The sequence below is a fragment of the Phalangium opilio genome, unplaced genomic scaffold, assembly GCF_054372755.1.
Source record: "Phalangium opilio isolate 3A_F unplaced genomic scaffold, DU_Popi_V2 ptg000329l_1, whole genome shotgun sequence".
Lineage (NCBI taxonomy): Eukaryota > Metazoa > Arthropoda > Arachnida > Opiliones > Phalangiidae > Phalangium > Phalangium opilio.
Genome location: NW_028324226.1, coordinates 12,011,331 through 12,037,724, shown reverse-complemented (window position 1 = coordinate 12,037,724; position 26,394 = coordinate 12,011,331). Strand labels below are relative to the sequence as shown.

The 26,394-nt window shown below is 35.9% G+C and overlaps 3 protein-coding genes and 1 non-coding gene across 4 annotated transcripts; 1 reads left to right on the top strand and 3 right to left on the bottom strand.

The window, feature by feature from the left end:
• Positions 1–693: 693 nt before the first annotated feature.
• LOC149610899 (uncharacterized) lies at positions 694–5,581 on the top strand. The gene is made up of 2 exons (XM_089858817.1): positions 694–825; positions 2,003–5,581. Exons 1-2 carry the CDS (start codon positions 694–696, stop codon positions 5,579–5,581), a joined length of 3,711 nt encoding a protein of 1,236 aa, XP_089714943.1.
• A 704-nt stretch (positions 5,582–6,285) lies between these two features.
• Positions 6,286–6,927, bottom strand: LOC149610898 (uncharacterized). The gene has a single exon (XM_089858816.1). The coding sequence runs from the start codon at positions 6,925–6,927 to the stop codon at positions 6,286–6,288; it is 642 nt and encodes a 213-aa protein (XP_089714942.1).
• Positions 6,928–7,573: 646 nt separating this feature from the next.
• Positions 7,574–11,383, bottom strand: LOC149610897 (uncharacterized). The gene has a single exon (XM_089858814.1). It carries the CDS (start codon positions 11,381–11,383, stop codon positions 7,574–7,576), a length of 3,810 nt encoding a protein of 1,269 aa, XP_089714940.1.
• Positions 11,384–26,027: 14,644 nt separating this feature from the next.
• TRNAN-GUU (transfer RNA asparagine (anticodon GUU)) lies at positions 26,028–26,100 on the bottom strand. Its single transcript has one exon. It is a non-coding gene; the product is annotated as a tRNA-Asn (tRNA).
• Between the last annotated feature and the right edge of the window lie 294 nt (positions 26,101–26,394).

Genomic DNA, 26,394 nt, shown 5'->3' with positions numbered 1-26,394 from the left:
ACAGCCGAACGCGCTAACCATTGCGCCACGGAAGCCCAAAAATTAAATGGTCGTCAGGTATTGTGGGAAAACTTTGGCTTTATACATTACATGTGAGATCCCACAACACCGCTCCCGGGTGGGCTCGAACCACCAACCTTTTGGTTAACATCCGAACGCGCTATCCATGGAGCCAAGGAAGCTCAAAAATGAAAAGTTCGTCAGGTATTGTGGAGAAACTTTGACTTTTTACGTCCCATTTGAGATCCCACAACACCGCTCCCGGGTGGGCTCGAACCACCAACCTTTCGGTTAACAGCTGAACGCCCTAACCACTGCGCCACGGAAGCCCAAACCCCTCTGTTGACGATTCCTCGATTCGGGGGATTATAAGATACCGAGCGAGATTGGGAGTGAAAAAAGGGGGATTTCATTTTGAGTTTTTTGGGTACTTTTTCAATAAGAAAAGACCACTCTCCATATATTTTTTGGGATGTAAAGACGTGTTGGTCGGAGTGACCGTATTTTGTACATTAAAGTTCATGATAATTTTGTGTTTTTCGCTAACCCTTGGACTGAACCATTATTTCACCTTCGAGGAGTATTGGTTTTAAAACTATTCTGTGACATTTTATGGTGCCGAAACCCGGGACGACGGGAGTTTAGATTAAATTGTTATAGTTAGTTTATGAAAAGTTAGTGAAAATAGTCATCATGAGTGAGGAACAAAATGCATTAGATCGGCTAACGCGTAAGAGGGAGAGAACCCGAAAAAAAGTTTCGACTACCTTGTTGGACATTGAGAACATTCTTCGCGAGACGCACATCAACGCGACCGATTTAGAGGTAAATTTAGATATCCTCCGGAAGTTGGAAGAGTCGTTGGAAAAGCTGAATTCCCTATAAAACACTCATTAAAAGTGATTTTATCTCGATTGAACAATAAATAAAAATGTACCTCGATTTTTAATAACATTTTCAAAATCGACGTTTCACGGCCAAAGAAGCATATTTTGAGTATTTCTTCACTATTTTCAAATATAACCGCTGAAACCATTATTTTTATACTTTTTGCTTTAATTCAAGCAAATGTAACGATATTCATTCAAAAAACTGTTAAAATTCAATTTTTCAATAAGAAATCGTTGTCACGGATTTTGTATCTTGAAGAAGAAAAACATGCGATTTTTTCGGTACACTTTTGAATGCATTTTTTTCTGGAGAAATTTTTGACCGAATTCAGCTTAATTCCCTATAAAACACTCATTGAAAGTGATTTCATCTCGATTGAACAATAATTAAAAATTTACCTCGATTTTTAATAACATTTTCAAAATCGACGTTTCACGGCCAAAGAAGCATACTTTGAGTAATTCTTCACTATTTTCAAATATATTCATTGAAACCATTATTTTTATACTTTTTGCTTTAATTCAAGCAATGTAACGATATTCATTCAAAAAACTGTTAAAATTCAATTTTCAATAAGAAATCGTATTCACGGACTTTGTGTCTTGAAGAAGAAAAACCTGCGATTTTTTCGGTACTTTTTTGAATGCATTTTTTTCTGGAGAAATTTTTGACCGAATTCAGCTTAATTCCCTATAAAACACTCATTGAAAGTGGTGGTTCGAGCCCACCCGGGACCGGTGTTGTGGGATCTCAAATGTAACGTAAAAACCAAAGTTTTTCCACAATACCTGACAACCATTTAATTTTTGGGTTTCCGTGCCGCATTGGTTAGCGCGTTCGGCTATGAACCGAAAGGTTGGTGGTTCGTGCCCATCCGGGAGCGGTGTTGTGAGGTCTCAGATGTGACGTAAAAAGTCAGAGTTTTTCCACAATACCTGACGAACATTTAATTTCTGTGCTTCCGTGGCGCAATGGTTAGCGCGCTCAACTGTTATTCAAAAGGTTGGTGGTTCGAGCGTACCCATGAGCGGTGTTGTGATGTCTCAGATGTGAAGAAAAAAGTCGAGGTTTTTCCACAATACCTGACGACCATTTAATAATCCTCCGGAAGTTGGAAGAGTCGTTGGAAAAGCAGAATGCCGGTATAGAGGATTATCTACCAATTGCGGATCTGGATAAAGAAGAAGAAGAAAATCTAGTGATTAGCGCTGAAATCATCTCAGCGAAGACGCGCGCAATAAGAACTATCAGAACAATGGATACAATATCGAATGCGGCAGTCGGGTCGACAGCAAGTTTGAGTCTTCGCCAAAGTACAGGTACTGTGAAGCTACCAAAATTATCAATGGGTACATTCAATGGAGACATTGAAAACTGGAGGGGATTTTGGAGTCGATTCGAAGCCGTGGTTCACGGAAACGAACAGATAAACGCTGTGGAAAAATTCAACTATCTAAAAGGGTGTTTAGAAGGTTTAGCGTTAAAATCTATCAAGGGACTATCGTTAACGGAAGAAAACTACCCGAAAACGGTCACAATTTTGGAAAACCGGTTCGGTCAGGTAGAAGAAATAAAAACACAGCACATGAATAACTTAATGGAATTAACGCCGGTTACAAGAATATCGGACGTAGCCGGGTTGAGAAGGTTCTACGATGACGTGGAAATTCAAGTTAGAAGTTTAGAGGGATTAGGCCAAGGCCCGGAAACATACCAATCTATACTTTGGCGCCTGATGATGAAAGGTTTACCTTCGGAATTGAGAGTAGAATTTAGCCGAGTGATGGACAGTGAAACGCCCACCGTAGAACGCATTTTAAAATTTCTAAGGAAAGAAGTGGAATGCAGAGAGAGAGCGTTCTCCCTAGCACCGGCTGCGGAACCCCCACGAGGTAATTTTCGGGACCACACAAGGGACAGGCAAGAGGGAATCTCGCGAAACTTTCGCCCGCGCTATGAAAAACCCAAAGGATTAGTAACTGCTGCTTCGCTCGCGGTATATTCGGAGAAAAAGCCCGAATGTTGTTATTGTGGGATGTTTAAACACCTGTCAGAAAACTGTACCAAAGTCAGTACAGTACCGGAAAGACGGGCGCAACTGAAAAGGAAAGGTAGATGCTTTATCTGTACCGAAAAGCAGCACATGGCCAGGTATTGCCCAAACAAGAAGGAATGTCCACGTTGTGACAGGTTGCACCACGTATCGGTGTGCGATCAAGAAGGCGGGACCGAAGAAGAATCGGGGCGAACCGAAAAGGCAACCCCAGGAGAAGCGATTCAATGCTCTTCCGTATTGAAACAAGATGGTCGACCGAATACTATCGTTTTACAGACAGCGAGCGCGATAATAACACCATCCGAAATTGCACCGAACCAACCCACTTATCAAGTGAAATGTTTCTTCGATGGAGGAAGTTCAAGAACCTACATCCGGGAAGACATCGTTCAGAAGCTAAAACTGAAACCGACTGGTCAAGCAACCCTAACGGAGTACAAGTTCCAAGACACCGAAGGAATCGAGAAAAGGTTCGACAGAGTCAAATTCCTTCTGAAAAACGTCAATGATTTAGACCAACGGATAGAGATCGAAGCGTTAGTTGTGCCTGACATTTGCAACGCTTCAATTAGCGTACCAAAGGAGGAAACGTTGAAAGAATTGAATACAAAAGGAATCAAATTGGCGGACCTAGGAACGAAGTTACCCAATGGGCAGGAAGCCAAGGTCGGAGTCTTAATCGGAAGCGATTGGTTTTGGGCTCTAGCGACAACCAAGGTTGAGCGATTATCTGGAAGGTTGGCGGCCATAGAAACAATACTGGGATGGACCATTCAGGGTCTCGCTACTACAGTTAACTCGAATGTAGTAGTCTCAAATCAAGCTGTATCCATGAATGTAATCACAATGGAAGAAAAGATATCGAATCAAATAAAGGCGTTTTGGGAATTGGATTCAATCGGCATCAGCGAGCAAGGGATGAATGCAACCGAGAAAACAATTGAAGAGGAAATTGTCAAGAAATTCGAAGAGACGATTTACTTTGAGAATGGTCGCTACGGAGTGAGTCTTCCATGGAAAAATAACAAGGAGGCTCTGAAAGATAACAAGAGTGTGGCGATCCGAAGAACCCAAAATCTATTTAAGAAGTTTCGATCTGACCCAGTTCTACATCATGATTACAGTCAAGTAATTAAAGAGCAGCTGGAATCTGGAATCATAGAACCAGTGGTGGAAGATCCGAGCGCGGGAAACCCAGTCTATTACCTGCCTCACAGAGAAGTGATTAGAAGAACTAGCGAGACGACGCGTATCAGAGTCGTATTTGACGCGTCATCGAAAGTCAAAGGAGCCTTCTCATTAAATGACTGTCTCTACGCTGGGAAAAACATGAATCCAGAGCTTTTGGACCTTCTGGTCAGGTTCAGAAAGCCTCGAATAGCGTTTACTGCAGACATAGCGAAGGCGTTTCTGCAAATATCCTTGAATACTAATGATCGAGACGCTCTGCGTTTTCTGTGGAGGGACGGATCACCGGAAGATATTTCACAGCCCTTCGACGAATATCGGATAACTCGAGTTGCATTTGGAGTCACTTCGAGTCCATTCCTTTTAACCGCGACGATCAGGCATCACCTAGATCAGAATCAAAAGGAAAATCATGTCATCTGCGAAGCTATTCGAGAGGGACTGTACATAGATGATCTAGCGTCTGGAGCCGATGACGTAAAAGAAGCTTTTGATTTATCAATAGGATGCAAAGAAGTCATGAGCAGAGCGGGAATGAATTTGCGAAAATGGAAAACAAATTCAAGAGAACTAAGAGAAAAATGGAACAAAAATATGGGAAAGTCAGAGGATTTCCTACTAACAGACCCCAGAAATCCGGATTCAACCATTTTAGGCATAAAATGGAAACCAGAAAAGGATTGTTTGGCATTTGACATGACAGGTCTGTTGGAATTTCTGGTCGAGAAAAAATGCACCAAAAGATTCATTTTACAAGCAGTAGCCAGGATATTCGATCCTCTGGGCCTACTAGCACCCTTCACGGTTCGAGGAAAATTTCTATTCCAAGAACTTTGGCAGAGAGGTGTTGATTGGGACGATCAATTAGACGATGAATTGGTAAAAATCTTTGAAAACTGGTGTCAAGAAGTACCGCACCTTGGAAAGATCGAAATCCCAAGGCACTATTTCCAAGAAAGGAGCGAAGGTTCTACCATACCGTACAAGGAACTCGTTTGCTTTTGTGACGCAAGCGAAAAGGGATACGCTGCTGTGGTGTATTTACGGTACAAGACATCGGAAGGGAAGATCGGAACTACTCTAGTGGCAGCTAAAAGCCGAGTAGCGCCTCTGAAGAAAACCAGTTCAAATGATAAGAAAATCACGACCACGAAGATCACACTGCCGAAACTAGAATTAACGGCAGCCCTACTAGGAGCACGGCTAGTAAAATACTTGCTAGAGAAGGATTTTGCAAGGGAAAATCCCAAATTGTCAATGTGGACGGACAGCACCATAGCTCTGGGATGGATCAAACATTCACCAAACAAGTATTTACCCTACGTCAGCAACAGAGTAAGCGAAATCCAGAGTCTAACGGACCCGACTACTTGGCACTACTGTCGAGGGGTTAACAACCCTGCTGATTTACCTACGAGGGGAAGAAAAGAATGTCCAACAAGGTAGTCGAAACTTGTTTTCGGGTTCTCTCCCTCTTACGCGTTAGCCGATCTAATGCATTTTGTTCCTCACTCATGATGACTATTTTCACTAACTTTTCATAAACTAACTATAACAATTTAATCTAAACTCCCGTCGTCCCGGGTTTCGGCACCATAAAATGTCACAGAATAGTTTTAAAACCAATACTCCTCGAAGGTGAAATAATGGTTCAGTCCAAGGGTTAGCGAAAAACACAAAATTATCATGAACTTTAATGTACAAAATACGGTCACTCCGACCAACACGTCTTTACATCCCAAAAAATATATGGAGAGTGGTCTTTTCTTGTTGAAAAAGTACCCAAAAAACTCAAAATGAAATCCTCCTTTTTTCACTCCCAATCTCGCTCGGTATCTTATAATCCCCCGAATCGAGGAATCTTCAACAGAGGGGGCGAACCTCCAAAAATAGGAGCGGTCCATGCCGGTGGTCTTAACCCTTAACCAAGAAAACTTATCCCCTTAGGAATAAGTTCTCCCTATCCATGAATATTGGCATTTTAAAGCTAAGTATCTCAGTTCAATTTACGATTTACGTCACGCTCCCCCCATGAACTTTTAGAAGTTCATCTTTAAATTCAAATTAATCCCTTAATCCCAATACAAGTAAATTCAAACAATCCAATAAAATGATACAGAATAAAACACAACATGCAATACAAATGTATTCTAATTTAAAACTTCTAATTTGTAGAGCAACTGTATAGGGCGTTTCAAAAATGTTCCGTTAGGTAATCTAACCCTACACGATCTTGTAATTCCGTCGCGTCCTTTAAATAATTTAGCTATCAGTCCAGTTTTCCACAACATACGCGGGGTACGGTCCTCCTGAACCATCACCAGGTCGTCGATCTGGTATTCTGTCCCTTTTGAAGCTGGCTTCCTCTCGTTACTAGTGCGAAGCTCCAGAAGGTACTCCTTGTTCCATCTTTGCCAGATTCTTTCTAGAAGCGCCTGTTGATACTTTAGGCGATTAGTCAACTCTTTCTTAGTTGACGGGACGACTACGCTGGTCGGGAATATTCTCGACGGTAGTGACGTCAGTCGATCTCCGATTAGAAAATGTCCTGGGGTTAAAGGAGAGGGCTCGTCCTTCTCGTTGTAGGTGAACGTGAGAGGCCTCGAATTCAGAATCGCCTCCACTTCTGCCAGTAGAGTCCTCATCTCCTCCTTGTCCAGTTTGGCTTTACCTAAAACCTTCCTTAGAGCTATCTTTGTTAGCCCCACCATCCTCTCGTACCATCCTCCCCACCACGCTCCTCGTTCAACGATAAACTTCCACGTTATCCTGGCTTCCGAAACGTAGTTCATAACATCCGGATCTCGGATGGTTTTCCAAATTATCTTTAAGTCTTCGGAGGCTTTCTTAAACGTGAGCGCGTTGTCGCTATAGATCGTTGATGGTATTCCCCGTCGGGCGGAAAACTGCCGAAAAGCCTGGAGAAACCTTTCCGTGGTCAAGCTTGGTACCAATTCTAAATGCGTCGCTCTCGTGACGGCGCATATAAGATTTTTCAGTCGTGGTTTTGCCGGTTTTAGTATGTAGTGGTCCGGCAAAATCCACCCCGGTTATTTCAAACGGTTTGGCTTTTCTAATCCGGTCCGCCGGAAGCGGTGCTTCAATCTGTTTCCCTGGCTTGGCCGATAATCTTCGACAGATTAAACAAGAATTGATTCTTGATTTTATCAATTGGCGTGCTCTGGGGATCCAAAATCTTTCCCTCAGATGCGTCATCGTCATTCCTTGACCTCCGTGCATTGTTTTTAGGTGGCAGGAATCTGCGACTAAACGAGATAGTCTATTTGTCGGGTCCAATATCCCGGGGTGCTTTTCTCTATACGTGAACTCTGACTTTTCTAATCTACCTCCAACGCTCAGTAGTCCATTTTCATCTAGGAACGGGTCTAGTAGATATAGCTTCGATTCTTTCGAAATTTCTTGTTTATTCTTAATTCTCTAGATTTCGTTTCCATAATCTCTTTTCTGTTCTTGTTGGATGACTATCCTCTCGGCTTTGTTTATTTCTTCAGCATCCAAGGGTCCCCCTTTCCACTCCTCTTTTTTCTTTGACACTCTCGCTCTGACGTTTCCAACGAATCTGTGTACCCAGGCCATTACCCGTAGTACTTTCTTTAGAGTGCTGAACCTTTCTAAGTCGAGGAAGGGTTCAGTTTCCTTTCCGCTTATACAGGCTCCTTGGTATGTATCCTTAAACGCCGGTCTAAGTTCTTCATCGCAAGCCTTTGGGTAAATTCCCGGGCTTGGATTCTCTTTAATCCAATCTTTTTCCTCCATTCTTAAAAATGGTGGCCCTTCCCACCATAACTTGAGTGTGAGAAGCTCTTCTGCTTTTCTTCCCCTCGTAGGTAAATCAGCAGGGTTGTTAACCCCTCGACAGTAGTGCCAAGTAGTCGGGTCCGTTAGACTCTGGATTTCGCTTACTCTGTTGCTGACGTAGGGTAAATACTTGTTTGGTGAATGTTTGATCCATCCCAGAGCTATGGTGCTGTCCGTCCACATTGACAATTTGGGATTTTCCCTTGCAAAATCCTTCTCTAGCAAGTATTTTACTAGCCGTGCTCCTAGTAGGGCTGCCGTTAATTCTAGTTTCGGCAGTGTGATCTTCGTGGTCGTGATTTTCTTATCATTTGAACTGGTTTTCTTCAGAGGCGCTACTCGGCTTTTAGCTGCCACTAGAGTAGTTCCGATCTTCCCTTCCGATGTCTTGTACCGTAAATACACCACAGCAGCGTATCCCTTTTCGCTTGCGTCACAAAAGCAAACGAGTTCCTTGTACGGTATGGTAGAACCTTCGCTCCTTTCTTGGAAATAGTGCCTTGGGATTTCGATCTTTCCAAGGTGCGGTACTTCTTGACACCAGTTTTCAAAGATTTTTACCAATTCATCGTCTAATTGATCGTCCCAATCAACACCTCTCTGCCAAAGTTCTTGGAATAGAAATTTTCCTCGAACCGTGAAGGGTGCTAGTAGGCCCAGAGGATCGAATATCCTGGCTACTGCTTGTAAAATGAATCTTTTGGTGCATTTTTTCTCGACCAGAAATTCCAACAGACCTGTCATGTCAAATGCCAAACAATCCTTTTCTGGTTTCCATTTTATGCCTAAAATGGTTGAATCCGGATTTCTGGGGTCTGTTAGTAGGAAATCCTCTGACTTTCCCATATTTTCGTTCCATTTTTCTCTTAGTTCTCTTGAATTTGTTTTCCATTTTCGCAAATTCATTCCCGCTCTGCTCATGACTTCTTTGCATCCTATTGATAAATCAAAAGCTTCTTTTACGTCATCGGCTCCAGACGCTAGATCATCTATGTACAGTCCCTCTCGAATAGCTTCGCAGATGACATGATTTTCCTTTTGATTCTGATCTAGGTGATGCCTGATCGTCGCGGTTAAAAGGAATGGACTCGAAGTGACTCCAAATGCAACTCGAGTTATCCGATATTCGTCGAAGGGCTGTGAAATATCTTCCGGTGATCCGTCCCTCCACAGAAAACGCAGAGCGTCTCGATCATTAGTATTCAAGGATATTTGCAGAAACGCCTTCGCTATGTCTGCAGTAAACGCTATTCGAGGCTTTCTGAACCTGACCAGAAGGTCCAAAAGCTCTGGATTCATGTTTTTCCCAGCGTAGAGACAGTCATTTAATGAGAAGGCTCCTTTGACTTTCGATGACGCGTCAAATACGACTCTGATACGCGTCGTCTCGCTAGTTCTTCTAATCACTTCTCTGTGAGGCAGGTAATAGACTGGGTTTCCCGCGCTCGGATCTTCCACCACTGGTTCTATGATTCCAGATTCCAGCTGCTCTTTAATTACTTGACTGTAATCATGATGTAGAACTGGGTCGGATCGAAACTTCTTAAATAGATTTTGGGTTCTTCGGATCGCCACACTCTTGTTATCTTTCAGAGCCTCCTTGTTATTTTTCCATGGAAGACTCACTCCGTAGCGACCATTCTCAAAGTAAATCGTCTCTTCGAATTTCTTGACAATTTCCTCTTCAATTGTTTTCTCGGTTGCATTCATCCCTTGCTCGCTGATGCCGATTGAATCCAATTCCCAAAACGCCTTTATTTGATTCGATATCTTTTCTTCCATTGTGATTACATTCATGGATACAGCTTGATTTGAGACTACTACATTCGAGTTAACTGTAGTAGCGAGAACCTGAATGGTCCATCCCAGTATTGTTTCTATGGCCGCAAACCTTCCAGATAATCGCTCAACCTTGGTTGTCGCTAGAGCCCAAAACCAATCGCTTCCGATTAAGACTCCGATCTTGGCTTCCTGCCCATTGGGTAACTTCGTTCCTAGGTCCGCCAATTTGATTCCTTTTGTATTCAATTCTTTCAACGTTTCCTCCTTTGGTACGCTAATTGAAGCGTTGCAAATGTCAGGCACAACTAACGCTTCGATCTCTATCCGTTGGTCTAAATCATTGACGTTTTTCAGAAGGAATTTGACTCTGTCGAACCTTTTCTCGATTCCTTCGGTGTCTTGGAACTTGTACTCCGTTAGGGTTTCTTGACCAGTCGGTTTCAGTTTTAGTTTCTGAACGATGTCTTCCCGGATGTAGGTTCTTGAACTTCCTCCATCGAAGAAACATTTCACTTGATAAGTGGGTTGGTTCGGTGCAATTTCGGATGGTGTTATTATCGCGCTCGCTGTCTGCAAAACGATAGTATTCGGTCGACCATCTTGTTTCAATACGGAAGAGCGTTGAATCGCTTCTCCTGGGGTTGCCTTTTCGGTTCGCCCCGATTCTTCTTCGGTCCCGCCTTCTTGATCGCACACCGATACGTGGTGCAACCTGTCACAACGTGGACATTCCTTCTTGTTTGGGCAATACCTGGCCATGTGCTGCTTTTCGGTACAGATAAAGCATCTACCTTTCCTTTTCAGTTGCGCCCGTCTTTCCGGTACTGTACTGACTTTGGTACAGTTTTCTGACAGGTGTTTAAACATCCCACAATAACAACATTCGGGCTTTTTCTCCGAATATACCGCGAGCGAAGCAGCAGTTACTAATCCTTTGGGTTTTTCATAGCGCGGGCGAAAGTTTCGCGAGATTCCCTCTTGCCTGTCCCTTGTGTGGTCCCGAAAATTACCTCGTGGGGGTTCCGCAGCCGGTGCTAGGGAGAACGCTCTCTCTCTGCATTCCACTTCTTTCCTTAGAAATTTTAAAATGCATTCTACGGTGGGCGTTTCACTGTCCATCACTCGGCTAAATTCTACTCTCAATTCCGAAGGTAAACCTTTCATCATCAGGCGCCAAAGTATAGATTGGTATGTTTCCGGGCCTTGGCCTAATCCCTCTAAACTTCTAACTTGAATTTCCACGTCATCGTAGAACCTTCTCAACCCGGCTACGTCCGATATTCTTGTAACCGGCGTTAATTCCATTAAGTTATTCATGTGCTGTGTTTTTATTTCTTCTACCTGACCGAACCGGTTTTCCAAAATTGTGACCGTTTTCGGGTAGTTTTCTTCCGTTAACGATAGTCCCTTGATAGATTTTAACGCTAAACCTTCTAAACACCCTTTTAGATAGTTGAATTTTTCCACAGCGTTTATCTGTTCGTTTCCGTGAACCACGGCTTCGAGTCGACTCCAAAATCCCCTCCAGTTTTCAATGTCTCCATTGAATGTACCCATTGATAATTTTGGTAGCTTCACAGTACCTGTACTTTGGCGAAGACTCAAACTTGCTGTCGACCCGACTGCCGCATTCGATATTGTATCCATTGTTCTGATAGTTCTTATTGCGCGCGTCTTCGCTGAGATGATTTCAGCGCTAATCACTAGATTTTCTTCTTCTTCTTTATCCAGATCCGCAATTGGTAGATAATCCTCTATACCGGCATTCTGCTTTTCCAACGACTCTTCCAACTTCCGGAGGATTATTAAATGGTCGTCAGGTATTGTGGAAAAACCTCGACTTTTTACTTCACATCTGAGACATCACAACACCGCTCATGGGTACGCTCGAACCACCAACCTTTTGAATAACAGTTGAGCGCGCTAACCATTGCGCCACGGAAGCACAGAAACTAAATGTTCGTCAGGTATTGTGGAAAAACTCTGACTTTTTACGTCACATCTGAGACCTCACAACACCGCTCCCGGATGGGCACGAACCACCAACCTTTCGGTTCATAGCCGAACGCGCTAACCAATGCGGCACGGAAACCCAAAAATTAAATGGTTGTCAGGTATTGTGGAAAAACTTTGGTTTTTACGTTACATTTGAGATCCCACAACACCGGTCCCGGGTGGGCTCGAACCACCACTTTCAATGAGTGTTTTATAGGGAATTAAGCTGAATTCGGTCAAAAATTTCTCCAGAAAAAAATGCATTCAAAAAAGTACCGAAAAAATCGCAGGTTTTTCTTCTTCAAGACACAAAGTCCGTGAATACGATTTCTTATTGAAAATTGAATTTTAACAGTTTTTTGAATGAATATCGTTACATTGCTTGAATTAAAGCAAAAAGTATAAAAATAATGGTTTCAATGAATATATTTGAAAATAGTGAAGAATTACTCAAAGTATGCTTCTTTGGCCGTGAAACGTCGATTTTGAAAATGTTATTAAAAATCGAGGTAAATTTTTAATTATTGTTCAATCGAGATGAAATCACTTTCAATGAGTGTTTTATAGGGAATTAAGCTGAATTCGGTCAAAAATTTCTCCAGAAAAAAATGCATTCAAAAGTGTACCGAAAAAATCGCATGTTTTTCTTCTTCAAGATACAAAATCCGTGACAACGATTTCTTATTGAAAAATTGAATTTTAACAGTTTTTTGAATGAATATCGTTACATTTGCTTGAATTAAAGCAAAAAGTATAAAAATAATGGTTTCAGCGGTTATATTTGAAAATAGTGAAGAAATACTCAAAATATGCTTCTTTGGCCGTGAAACGTCGATTTTGAAAATGTTATTAAAAATCGAGGTACATTTTTATTTATTGTTCAATCGAGATGAAATCACTTTTAATGAGTGTTTTATAGGGAATTAAGCTGAATTCGGTCAAAAATTTCTCCAGAAAAAAATGCATTCAAAAAAGTACCGAAAAAATCGCATGTTTTTCTTCTTCAAGATACAAAATCCGTGACAACGATTTCTTATTGAAAAATTGAATTTTAACAGTTTTTTGAATGAATATCGTTACATTTGCTTGAATTAAAGCCAAAAGTATAAAAATAATGGTTTCAGTGGTTATATTTGAAAATAGTGAAGAAATACTCAAAATATGCTTCTTTGGCCGTGAAACGTCGATTTTGAAAATGTTATTATAAATCGAGGTACATTTTTATTTATTGTTCGATCGAGATGAAATCACTTTTAATGAGTGTTTTATAGGGAATTAAGCTGAATTCGGTCAAAAATATCTCCAGAAAAAAATGCATTCAAAAAAGTACCGAAAAAATCGCATGTTTTTCTTCTTCAAGATACAAAATCCGTGACAATGATTTCTTATTGAAAAATTTAATTTTAACAGTTTTTTGATTGAATATCGTTACATTTGCTTGAATTAAAGCAAAAAGTATAAAAATAATGGTTTCAGTGAATATATTTGTAAATAGTGAAGAAATACTCAAAATATGCTTTGTTGGCGGTGAAACGTCGATTTTTAAAATGTTATTAAAAATCGAGGTAAATTTTTAATTATTGTTCAATCGAGATGAAATCACTTTCAATGAGTGTTTTATAGGGAATTAAGCTGAATTCGGTCAAACATTTCTCCAGAAAAAAATGCATTCAAAAGTGTACCGAAAAAATCGCATGTTTTTTTTCTTCAAGATACAAAATCCGTGACAACGATTTCTTATTTAAAATTGAATTTTAACAGTTTTTTGAATGAATATCGTTACATTTGCTTGAATTAAAGCAAAAAGTATAAAAATAATGGTTTCAGCGGTTATATTTGAAAATCGTGAAGAAATACTCAAAATATGCTTCTTTGGCCGTGAAACGTCGATTTTGAAAATGTTATTAAAAATCGAGGTACAATTTTATTTATTGTTCAATCGAGATAAAATCACTTTTAATGAGTGTTTTATAGGGAATTAAGCTGAATTCGGTCAAAAATTTCTCCAGAAAAAAATGCATTCAAAAATGTACCGAAAAAATCGCATGTTTTTCTTCTTCAAGATACAAAATCCGTGACAACGATTTCTTATTGAAAAATTTAATTTTAACAGTTTTTTGATTGAATATCGTTACATTTGCTTGAATTAAAGCAAAAAGTATAAAAATAATGGTTTCAGTGAACATATTTGAAAATAGTGAAGAAATACTCAAAGTATGCTTCTTTGGCCGTGAAACGTCGATTTTGAAAATGTTATTAAAAATCGAGGTAAATTTTTAATTATTGTTCAATCGAGATGAAATCACTTTCAATGAGTGTTTTATAGGGAATTAAGCTGAATTCGGTCAAAAATTTCTCCAGAAAAAAATGCATTCAAAAGTGTACCGAAAAAATCGCATGTTTTTCTTCTTCAAGATACAAAATCCGTGACAACGATTTCTTATTGAAAAATTGAATTTTAACAGTTTTTTGAATGAATATCGTTACATTTGCTTGAATTAAAGCAAAAAGTATAAAAATAATGGTTTCAGCGGTTATATTTGAAAATAGTGAAGAAATACTCAAAATATGCTTCTTTGGCCGTGAAACGTCGATTTTGAAAATGTTATTAAAAATCGAGGTACATTTTTATTTATTGTTCAATCGAGATAAAATCACTTTTAATGAGTGTTTTATAGGGAATTAAGCTGAATTCGGTCAAAAATTTCTCCAGAAAAAAATGCATTCAAAAAAGTACCGAAAAAATCGCATGTTTTTCTTCTTCAAGATACAAAATCCGTGACAACGATTTCTTATTGAAAAATTTAATTTTAACAGTTTTTTGATTGAATATCGTTACATTTGCTTGAATTAAAGCAAAAAGTATAAAAATAATGGTTTCAGTGAACATATTTGAAAATAGTGAAGAAATACTCAAAGTATGCTTCTTTGGCCGTGAAACGTCGATTTTGAAAATGTTATTAAAAATCGAGGTACATTTTTATTTATTGTTCAATCGAGATGAAATCACTTTTAATGAGTGTTTTATAGGGAATTAAGCTGAATTCGGTCAAAAATTTCTCCAGAAAAAAATGCATTCAAAAAAGTACCGAAAAAATCGCATGTTTTTCTTCTTCAAGATACAAAATCCGTGACAACGATTTCTTATTGAAAAATTGAATTTTAACAGTTTTTTGAATGAATATCGTTACATTTGCTTGAATTAAAGCCAAAAGTATAAAAATAATGGTTTCAGTGGTTATATTTGAAAATAGTGAAGAAATACTCAAAATATGCTTCTTTGGCCGTGAAACGTCGATTTTGAAAATGTTATTAAAAATCGAGGTACATTTTTATTTATTGTTCGATCGAGATGAAATCACTTTTAATGAGTGTTTTATAGGGAATTAAGCTGAATTCGGTCAAAAATATCTCCAGAAAAAAATGCATTCAAAAAAGTACCGAAAAAATCGCATGTTTTTCTTCTTCAAGATACAAAATCCGTGACAATGATTTCTTATTGAAAAATTTAATTTTAACAGTTTTTTGATTGAATATCGTTACATTTGCTTGAATTAAAGCTAAAAGTATAAAAATAATGGTTTTTATTGAATATATTTGTAAATAGTGAAGAAATACTCAAAATATGCTTTGTTGGCGGTGAAACGTCGATTTTTAAAATGTTATTAAAAATCGAGGTAAATTTTTAATTATTGTTCAATCGAGATGAAATCACTTTCAATGAGTGTTTTATAGGGAATTAAGCTGAATTCGGTCAAACATTTCTCCAGAAAAAAATGCATTCAAAAGTGTACCGAAAAAATCGCATGTTTTTTTTCTTCAAGATACAAAATCCGTGACAACGATTTCTTATTTAAAATTGAATTTTAACAGTTTTTTGAATGAATATCGTTACATTTGCTTGAATTAAAGCAAAAAGTATAAAAATAATGGTTTCAGCGGTTATATTTGAAAATAGTGAAGAAATACTCAAAATATGCTTCTTTGGCCGTGAAACGTCGATTTTGAAAATGTTATTAAAAATCGAGGTACAATTTTATTTATTGTTCAATCGAGATAAAATCACTTTTAATGAGTGTTTTATAGGGAATTAAGCTGAATTCGGTCAAACATTTCTCCAGAAAAAAATGCATTCAAAAGTGTACCGAAAAAATCGCATGTTTTTTTTCTTCAAGATACAAAATCCGTGACAACGATTTCTTATTTAAAATTGAATTTTAACAGTTTTTTGAATGAATATCGTTACATTTGCTTGAATTAAAGCAAAAAGTATAAAAATAATGGTTTCAGCGGTTATATTTGAAAATCGTGAAGAAATACTCAAAATATGCTTCTTTGGCCGTGAAACGTCGATTTTGAAAATGTTATTAAAAATCGAGGTACAATTTTATTTATTGTTCAATCGAGATAAAATCACTTTTAATGAGTGTTTTATAGGGAATTAAGCTGAATTCGGTCAAACATTTCTCCAGAAAAAAATGCATTCAAAAATGTACCGAAAAAATCGCATGTTTTTCTTCTTCAAGATACAAAATCCGTGACAACGATTTCTTATTGAAAAATTGAATTTTAACAGTTTTTTGAATGAATATCGTTACATTTGCTTGAATTAAAGCAAAAAGTATAAAAATAATGGTTTCAGCGGTTATATTTGAAAATAGTGAAGAAATACTCAAAATATGCTTCTTTGGCCGTGAAACGTCGATTTTGAAAATGTTATTAAAAATCGAGGTACATTTTTATTTATTGTTCAATCGAGATAAAATCACTTTTAATGAGTGTTTTATAGGGAATTAAGCTGAATTCGGTCAAAAATTTCTCCAGAAAAAAATGCATTCAAAAAAGTACCGAAAAAATCGCATGTTTTTCTTCTTCAAGATACAAAATCCGTGACAACGATTTCTTATTGAAAAATTTAATTTTAACAGTTTTTTGATTGAATATCGTTACATTTGCTTGAATTAAAGCAAAAAGTATAAAAATAATGGTTTCAGTGAACATATTTGAAAATAGTGAAGAAATACTCAAAGTATGCTTCTTTGGCCGTGAAACGTCGATTTTGAAAATGTTATTAAAAATCGAGGTACATTTTTATTTATTGTTCAATCGAGATGAAATCACTTTTAATGAGTGTTTTATAGGGAATTAAGCTGAATTCGGTCAAAAATTTCTCCAGAAAAAAATGCATTCAAAAAAGTACCGAAAAAATCGCATGTTTTTCTTCTTCAAGATACAAAATCCGTGACAACGATTTCTTATTGAAAAATTGAATTTTAACAGTTTTTTGAATGAATATCGTTACATTTGCTTGAATTAAAGCCAAAAGTATAAAAATAATGGTTTCAGTGGTTATATTTGAAAATAGTGAAGAAATACTCAAAATATGCTTCTTTGGCCGTGAAACGTCGATTTTGAAAATGTTATTAAAAATCGAGGTACATTTTTATTTATTGTTCGATCGAGATGAAATCACTTTTAATGAGTGTTTTATAGGGAATTAAGCTGAATTCGGTCAAAAATATCTCCAGAAAAAAATGCATTCAAAAAAGTACCGAAAAAATCGCATGTTTTTCTTCTTCAAGATACAAAATCCGTGACAATGATTTCTTATTGAAAAATTTAATTTTAACAGTTTTTTGATTGAATATCGTTACATTTGCTTGAATTAAAGCTAAAAGTATAAAAATAATGGTTTCAGTGAATATATTTGTAAATAGTGAAGAAATACTCAAAATATGCTTTGTTGGCGGTGAAACGTCGATTTTTAAAATGTTATTAAAAATCGAGGTAAATTTTTAATTATTGTTCAATCGAGATGAAATCACTTTCAATGAGTGTTTTATAGGGAATTAAGCTGAATTCGGTCAAACATTTCTCCAGAAAAAAATGCATTCAAAAGTGTACCGAAAAAATCGCATGTTTTTTTTCTTCAAGATACAAAATCCGTGACAACGATTTCTTATTTAAAATTGAATTTTAACAGTTTTTTGAATGAATATCGTTACATTTGCTTGAATTAAAGCAAAAAGTATAAAAATAATGGTTTCAGCGGTTATATTTGAAAATAGTGAAGAAATACTCAAAATATGCTTCTTTGGCCGTGAAACGTCGATTTTGAAAATGTTATTAAAAATCGAGGTACAATTTTATTTATTGTTCAATCGAGATAAAATCACTTTTAATGAGTGTTTTATAGGGAATTAAGCTGAATTCGGTCAAAAATTTCTCCAGAAAAAAATGCATTCAAAAATGTACCGAAAAAATCGCATGTTTTTCTTCTTCAAGATACAAAATCCGTGACAACGATTTCTTATTGAAAAATTTAATTTTAACAGTTTTTTGATTGAATATCGTTACATTTGCTTGAATTAAAGCAAAAAGTATAAAAATAATGGTTTCAGTGAACATATTTGAAAATAGTGAAGAAATACTCAAAGTATGCTTCTTTGGCCGTGAAACGTCGATTTTGAAAATTTTATTAAAAATCGAGGTACATTTTTATTTATTGTTCAATCGAGATGAAATCACTTTTAATGAGTGTTTTATAGGGAATTAAGCTGAATTCGGTCAAACATTTCTCCAGAAAAAAATGCATTCAAAAGTGTACCGAAAAAATCGCATGTTTTTTTTCTTCAAGATACAAAATCCGTGACAACGATTTCTTATTTAAAATTGAATTTTAACAGTTTTTTGAATGAATATCGTTACATTTGCTTGAATTAAAGCAAAAAGTATAAAAATAATGGTTTCAGCGGTTATATTTGAAAATCGTGAAGAAATACTCAAAATATGCTTCTTTGGCCGTGAAACGTCGATTTTGAAAATGTTATTAAAAATCGAGGTACAATTTTATTTATTGTTCAATCGAGATAAAATCACTTTTAATGAGTGTTTTATAGGGAATTAAGCTGAATTCGGTCAAAAATTTCTCCAGAAAAAAATGCATTCAAAAATGTACCGAAAAAATCGCATGTTTTTCTTCTTCAAGATACAAAATCCGTGACAACGATTTCTTATTGAAAAATTTAATTTTAACAGTTTTTTGATTGAATATCGTTACATTTGCTTGAATTAAAGCAAAAAGTATAAAAATAATGGTTTCAGTGAACATATTTGAAAATAGTGAAGAAATACTCAAAGTATGCTTCTTTGGCCGTGAAACGTCGATTTTGAAAATGTTATTAAAAATCGAGGTAAATTTTTAATTATTGTTCAATCGAGATGAAATCACTTTCAATGAGTGTTTTATAGGGAATTAAGCTGAATTCGGTCAAAAATTTCTCCAGAAAAAAATGCATTCAAAAGTGTACCGAAAAAATCGCATGTTTTTCTTCTTCAAGATACAAAATCCGTGACAACGATTTCTTATTGAAAAATTGAATTTTAACAGTTTTTTGAATGAATATCGTTACATTTGCTTGAATTAAAGCAAAAAGTATAAAAATAATGGTTTCAGTGGTTATATTTGAAAATAGTGAAGAAATACTCAAAATATGCTTCTTTGGCCGTGAAACGTCGATTTTGAAAATGTTATTAAAAATCGAGGTACAATTTTATTTATTGTTCAATCGAGATAAAATCACTTTTAATGAGTGTTTTATAGGGAATTAAGCTGAATTCGGTCAAAAATTTCTCCAGAAAAAAATGCATTCAAAAATGTACCGAAAAAATCGCATGTTTTTCTTCTTCAAGATACAAAATCCGTGACAACGATTTCTTATTGAAAAATTTAATTTTAACAGTTTTTTGATTGAATATCGTTACATTTGCTTGAATTAAAGCAAAAAGTATAAAAATAATGGTTTCAGTGAACATATTTGAAAATAGTGAAGAAATACTCAAAGTATGCTTCTTTGGCCGTGAAACGTCGATTTTGAAAATGTTATTAAAAATCGAGGTAAATTTTTAATTATTGTTCAATCGAGATGAAATCACTTTCAATGAGTGTTTTATAGGGAATTAAGCTGAATTCGGTCAAAAATTTCTCCAGAAAAAAATGCATTCAAAAGTGTACCGAAAAAATCGCATGTTTTTCTTCTTCAAGATACAAAATCCGTGACAACGATTTCTTATTGAAAAATTGAATTTTAACAGTTTTTTGAATGAATATCGTTACATTTGCTTGAATTAAAGCAAAAAGTATAAAAATAATGGTTTCAGTGGTTATATTTGAAAATAGTGAAGAAATACTCAAAATATGCTTCTTTGGCCGTGAAACGTCGATTTTGAAAATGTTATTAAAAATCGAGGTAAATTTTTAATTATTGTTCAATCGAGATGAAATCACTTTCAATGAGTGTTTTATAGGGAATTAAGCTGAATTCGGTCAAACATTTCTCCAGAAAAAAATGCATTCAAAAGTGTACCGAAAAAATCGCATGTTTTTTTTCTTCAGGATACAAAATCCGTGACAACGATTTCTTATTTAAAATTGAATTTTAACAGTTTTTTGAATGAATATCGTTACATTTGCTTGAATTAAAGCAAAAAGTATAAAAATAATGGTTTCAGCGGTTATATTTGAAAATAGTGAAGAAATACTCAAAATATGCTTCTTTGGCCGTGAAACGTCGATTTTGAAAATGTTATTAAAAATCGAGGTACAATTTTATTTATTGTTCAATCGAGATAAAATCACTTTTAATGAGTGTTTTATAGGGAATTAAGCTGAATTCGGTCAAAAATTTCTCCAGAAAAAAATGCATTCAAAAATGTACCGAAAAAATCGCATGTTTTTCTTCTTCAAGATACAAAATCCGTGACAACGATTTCTTATTGAAAAATTTATTTTAACAGTTTTTTGATTGAATATCGTTACATTTGCTTGAATTAAAGCAAAAAGTATAAAAATAATGGTTTCAGTGAACATATTTGAAAATAGTGAAGAAATACTCAAAGTATGCTTCTTTGGCCGTGAAACGTCGATTTTGAATATTTTATTAAAAATCGAGGTACATTTTTATTTATTGTTCAATCGAGATGAAATCACTTTTAATGAGTGTTTTATAGGGAATTAAGCTGAATTCGGTCAAACATTTCTCCAGAAAAAAATGCATTCAAAAGTGTACCGAAAAAATCGCATGTTTTTTTTCTTCAAGATACAAAATCCGTGACAACGATTTCTTATTTAAAATTGAATTTTAACAGTTTTTTGAATGAATATCGTTACATTTGCTTGAATTAAAGCAAAAAGTATAAAAATAATGGTTTCAGCGGTTATATTTGAAAATCGTGAAGAAATACTCAAAATATGCTTCTTTGGCCGTGAAACGTCGATTTTGAAAATGTTATTAAAAATCGAGGTACAATTTTATTTATTGTTCAATCGAGATAAAATCACTTTTAATGAGTGTTTTATAGGGAATTAAGCTGAATTCGGTCAAAAATTTCTCCAGAAAAAAATGCATTCAAAAATGTACCGAAAAAATCGCATGTTTTTCTTCTTCAAGATACAAAATCCGTGACAACGATTTCTTATTGAAAAATTTAATTTTAACAGTTTTTTGATTGAATATCGTTACATTTGCTTGAATTAAAGCAAAAAGTATAAAAATAATGGTTTCAGTGAACATATTTGAAAATAGTGAAGAAATACTCAAAGTATGCTTCTTTGGCCGTGAAACGTCGATTTTGAAAATGTTATTAAAAATCGAGGTAAATTTTTAATTATTGTTCAATCGAGATGAAATCACTTTCAATGAGTGTTTTATAGGGAATTAAGCTGAATTCGGTCAAAAATTTCTCCAGAAAAAAATGCATTCAAAAGTGTACCGAAAAAATCGCATGTTTTTCTTCTTCAAGATACAAAATCCGTGACAACGATTTCTTATTGAAAAATTGAATTTTAACAGTTTTTTGAATGAATATCGTTACATTTGCTTGAATTAAAGCAAAAAGTATAAAAATAATGGTTTCAGCGGTTATATTTGAAAATAGTGAAGAAATACTCAAAATATGCTTCTTTGGCCGTGAAACGTCGATTTTGAAAATGTTATTAAAAATCGAGGTACATTTTTATTTATTGTTCAATCGAGATAAAATCACTTTTAATGAGTGTTTTATAGGGAATTAAGCTGAATTCGGTCAAAAATTTCTCCAGAAAAAAATGCATTCAAAAAAGTACCGAAAAAATCGCATGTTTTTCTTCTTCAAGATACAAAATCCGTGACAACGATTTCTTATTGAAAAATTTAATTTTAACAGTTTTTTGATTGAATATCGTTACATTTGCTTGAATTAAAGCAAAAAGTATAAAAATAATGGTTTCAGTGAACATATTTGAAAATAGTGAAGAAATACTCAAAGTATGCTTCTTTGGCCGTGAAACGTCGATTTTGAAAATGTTATTAAAAATCGAGGTACATTTTTATTTATTGTTCAATCGAGATGAAATCACTTTTAATGAGTGTTTTATAGGGAATTAAGCTGAATTCGGTCAAAAATTTCTCCAGAAAAAAATGCATTCAAAAAAGTACCGAAAAAATCGCATGTTTTTCTTCTTCAAGATACAAAATCCGTGACAACGATTTCTTATTGAAAAATTGAATTTTAACAGTTTTTTGAATGAATATCGTTACATTTGCTTGAATTAAAGCCAAAAGTATAAAAATAATGGTTTCAGTGGTTATATTTGAAAATAGTGAAGAAATACTCAAAATATGCTTCTTTGGCCGTGAAACGTCGATTTTGAAAATGTTATTAAAAATCGAGGTACATTTTTATTTATTGTTCGATCGAGATGAAATCACTTTTAATGAGTGTTTTATAGGGAATTAAGCTGAATTCGGTCAAAAATATCTCCAGAAAAAAATGCATTCAAAAAAGTACCGAAAAAATCGCATGTTTTTCTTCTTCAAGATACAAAATCCGTGACAATGATTTCTTATTGAAAAATTTAATTTTAACAGTTTTTTGATTGAATATCGTTACATTTGCTTGAATTAAAGCTAAAAGTATAAAAATAATGGTTTCAGTGAATATATTTGTAAATAGTGAAGAAATACTCAAAATATGCTTTGTTGGCGGTGAAACGTCGATTTTTAAAATGTTATTAAAAATCGAGGTAAATTTTTAATTATTGTTCAATCGAGATGAAATCACTTTCAATGAGTGTTTTATAGGGAATTAAGCTGAATTCGGTCAAACATTTCTCCAGAAAAAAATGCATTCAAAAGTGTACCGAAAAAATCGCATGTTTTTTTTCTTCAAGATACAAAATCCGTGACAACGATTTCTTATTTAAAATTGAATTTTAACAGTTTTTTGAATGAATATCGTTACATTTGCTTGAATTAAAGCAAAAAGTATAAAAATAATGGTTTCAGCGGTTATATTTGAAAATAGTGAAGAAATACTCAAAATATGCTTCTTTGGCCGTGAAACGTCGATTTTGAAAATGTTATTAAAAATCGAGGTACAATTTTATTTATTGTTCAATCGAGATAAAATCACTTTTAATGAGTGTTTTATAGGGAATTAAGCTGAATTCGGTCAAAAATTTCTCCAGAAAAAAATGCATTCAAAAATGTACCGAAAAAATCGCATGTTTTTCTTCTTCAAGATACAAAATCCGTGACAACGATTTCTTATTGAAAAATTTAATTTTAACAGTTTTTTGATTGAATATCGTTACATTTGCTTGAATTAAAGCAAAAAGTATAAAAATAATGGTTTCAGTGAACATATTTGAAAATAGTGAAGAAATACTCAAAGTATGCTTCTTTGGCCGTGAAACGTCGATTTTGAAAATTTTATTAAAAATCGAGGTACATTTTTATTTATTGTTCAATCGAGATGAAATCACTTTTAATGAGTGTTTTATAGGGAATTAAGCTGAATTCGGTCAAAAATTTCTCCAGAAAAAAATGCATTCAAAAAAGTACCGAAAAAATCGCAAGTTTTTCTTCTTCAAGATACAAAATCCGTGACAACGATTTCTTATTGAAAAATTTAATTTTAACAGTTTTTTGATTGAATATCGTTACATTTGCTTGAATTAAAGCAAAAAGTATAAAAATAATGGTTTCAGTGAACATATTTGAAAATAGTGAAGAAATACTCAAAGTATGCTTCTTTGGCCGTGAAACGTCGATTTTGAAAATGTTATTAAAAATCGAGGTAAATTTTTAATTATTGTTCAATCGAGATGAAATCATTTTCAATGAGTGTTTTATAGGGAATTAAGCTGAATTCGGTCAAAAATTTCTCCAGAAAAAAATGCATTCAAAAACGTACCGAAAAAATCGCATGTTTTTTTTCTTCAAGATACAAAATCCGTGACAGCGATTTCTTATTGAAAAATTGAATTTTAACAGTTTTCAAAGTTTCAAAGTTTCAAAGTTTATTTGGCATAGTTTAGTACAAAAGCTCATGAGGAGGGACCAAGTCTTCAAGCGACTTATTGCCCTCCTTAAATTTCTTAAGATTAACGTCAATTGGACAACAAAATTAGATAAAGAACATTAAAAGAGAATAACCGTAAAAAAATAATATAAATTAAAATTTAAATAAAGTTTTGCAAATACATGGATATAGTTTAATATCTTTTGTAAAGCATGACTTTTTTACTTCGTTTAATATAAAATATGAACGAGTTATTCTTTTTCTTTAAATAAAACAATCAAAATCAGCAATAAATAAATATATAAATAAAAAAATAAATAAACAAGTAGATCAAAGATGGCTACACACTGCCATTAAGTATATGAATTTTAAGTTTTTTGATTGAATATCGTTACATTTGCTTGAATTAAAGCAAAAAGTATAAAAATAATGGTTTCAGTGTGGAAAAACTTTAGGTTTTTACGTTACATTAGAGATCCCACAACACCGCTCCCGGGTGGGCTCTAACCACCAACCTTTCGGTTAACAGCCGAACGCGCTAACCATTGCGCAACGGAAGCCCAAATATTAAATGGTCGTCAGGTATTGTGGAAAAGTTCGGCTATTTACGTTACATTTGAGATCCCAAAACACCGCTCCCGGGTGGGCTCGAACCACCAACCTATTGGTTAACAGCCGAACGCGCTAACAATTGAGCCACGGAAGCTCAGAAAATAAATGGTTATCACGTATTATGGAAAAAGTTTGACTTTTCACGCTACATCTGAGACCTCACAACACCGCTCCCGGATGGGCTCGAACCACCAACCTTTCGGTTAACAGCCGAACGCGCTAACCATTCGCCACGGACGCCCAAAAATTAAATGGTCGTCAGGTATTGTGGAAAACCTTTGGGTTTTTACGTTACATTAGAGATCCCACAACACCGCTCCCGGGTGGGCTCGAACCACCAACCTTTCGGTTAACAGCCGAACGCGCTAACCATAGCGCAACGGAAGCCCAAATATTAAATGGTCGTCAGGTATTGAGGTAAAACTTTGACTTTTTACTTCACATCTGAGACCTCACAACACCGCTCCCGGATGTGCTCGAACCACCAACCTTTCGGTTAACAGCCGAACGCGCTAACCATTGCGCCACGGAAGCCCAAATATTAAATGTTCGTCAGTTATTGTGGAAAAACTATGACATTTTACGTTACATCTGAGACCTCACAACACCGCTTTCGGGTGGGCTCGAACCACTAACCTTTCGGTTAACAGCCGAACGCGCTAACCATTGCGCCACGGAAGCCCAAATATTAAATGGTAGTCAGGTATTGTGGAAAAACCTCGACTTTTTACGTCACATCTGAGACATCACAACACCGCTCCCGGGTACGCTCGAACCACCAACCTTTTGAATAACAGTTGAGCGCGCTAACCATTGCGCCACGGAAGCACAGAAATTAAATGATCGTCAGGTATTGTGGAAAAGCTCTGACTTTTTACGTCACATCTGAGACCTCACAACACCTCTCTCGGATGGGCACGAACCACCAACCTTTCGGTTCATAGCCGAACGCGCTAACCAATGCGCAACGGAAGCCCAAATATTAAATGGTCGTCAGGTATTGAGGTAAAACTTTGGCTTTTTACTTCACATCTGAGACCTCACAACACCGCTCCCGGATGGGCTCGAACCACCAACCTTTCGGTTAACAGCCGAACGCGCTAACAATTGAGCCACGGAAGCTCAGAAAATAAATGGTTATCACGTATTATGGAAAAAGTTTGACTTTTCACGCTACATCTGAGACCTCACAACACCGCTCCCGGATGGGCTCGAACCACCAACCTTTCGGTTAACAGCCGAACGCGCTAACCATTCGCCACGGACGCCCAAAAATTAAATGGTCGTCAGGTATTGTGGAAAACCTTTGGGTTTTTACGTTACATTAGAGATCCCACAACACCGCTCCCGGGTGGGCTCGAACCACCAACCTTTCGGTTAACAGCCGAACGCGCTAACCATTGCGCCACGGAAGCCCAAATATTAAATGTTCGTCAGTTATTGTGGAAAAACTATGACATTTTACGTTACATCTGAGACCTCACAACACCGCTTTCGGGTGGGCTCGAACCACTAACCTTTCGGTTAACAGCCGAACGCGCTAACCATTGCGCAACGGAAGCCCAAATATAAAATGGTCGTCAGGTATTGAGGTAAAACTTTGGCTTTTTACTTCACATCTGAGACCTCACAACACCGCTCCCGGATGGGCTCGAACCACCAACCTTTCGGTTAACAGCCGAACGCGCTAACCATTGCGCCACGGACGC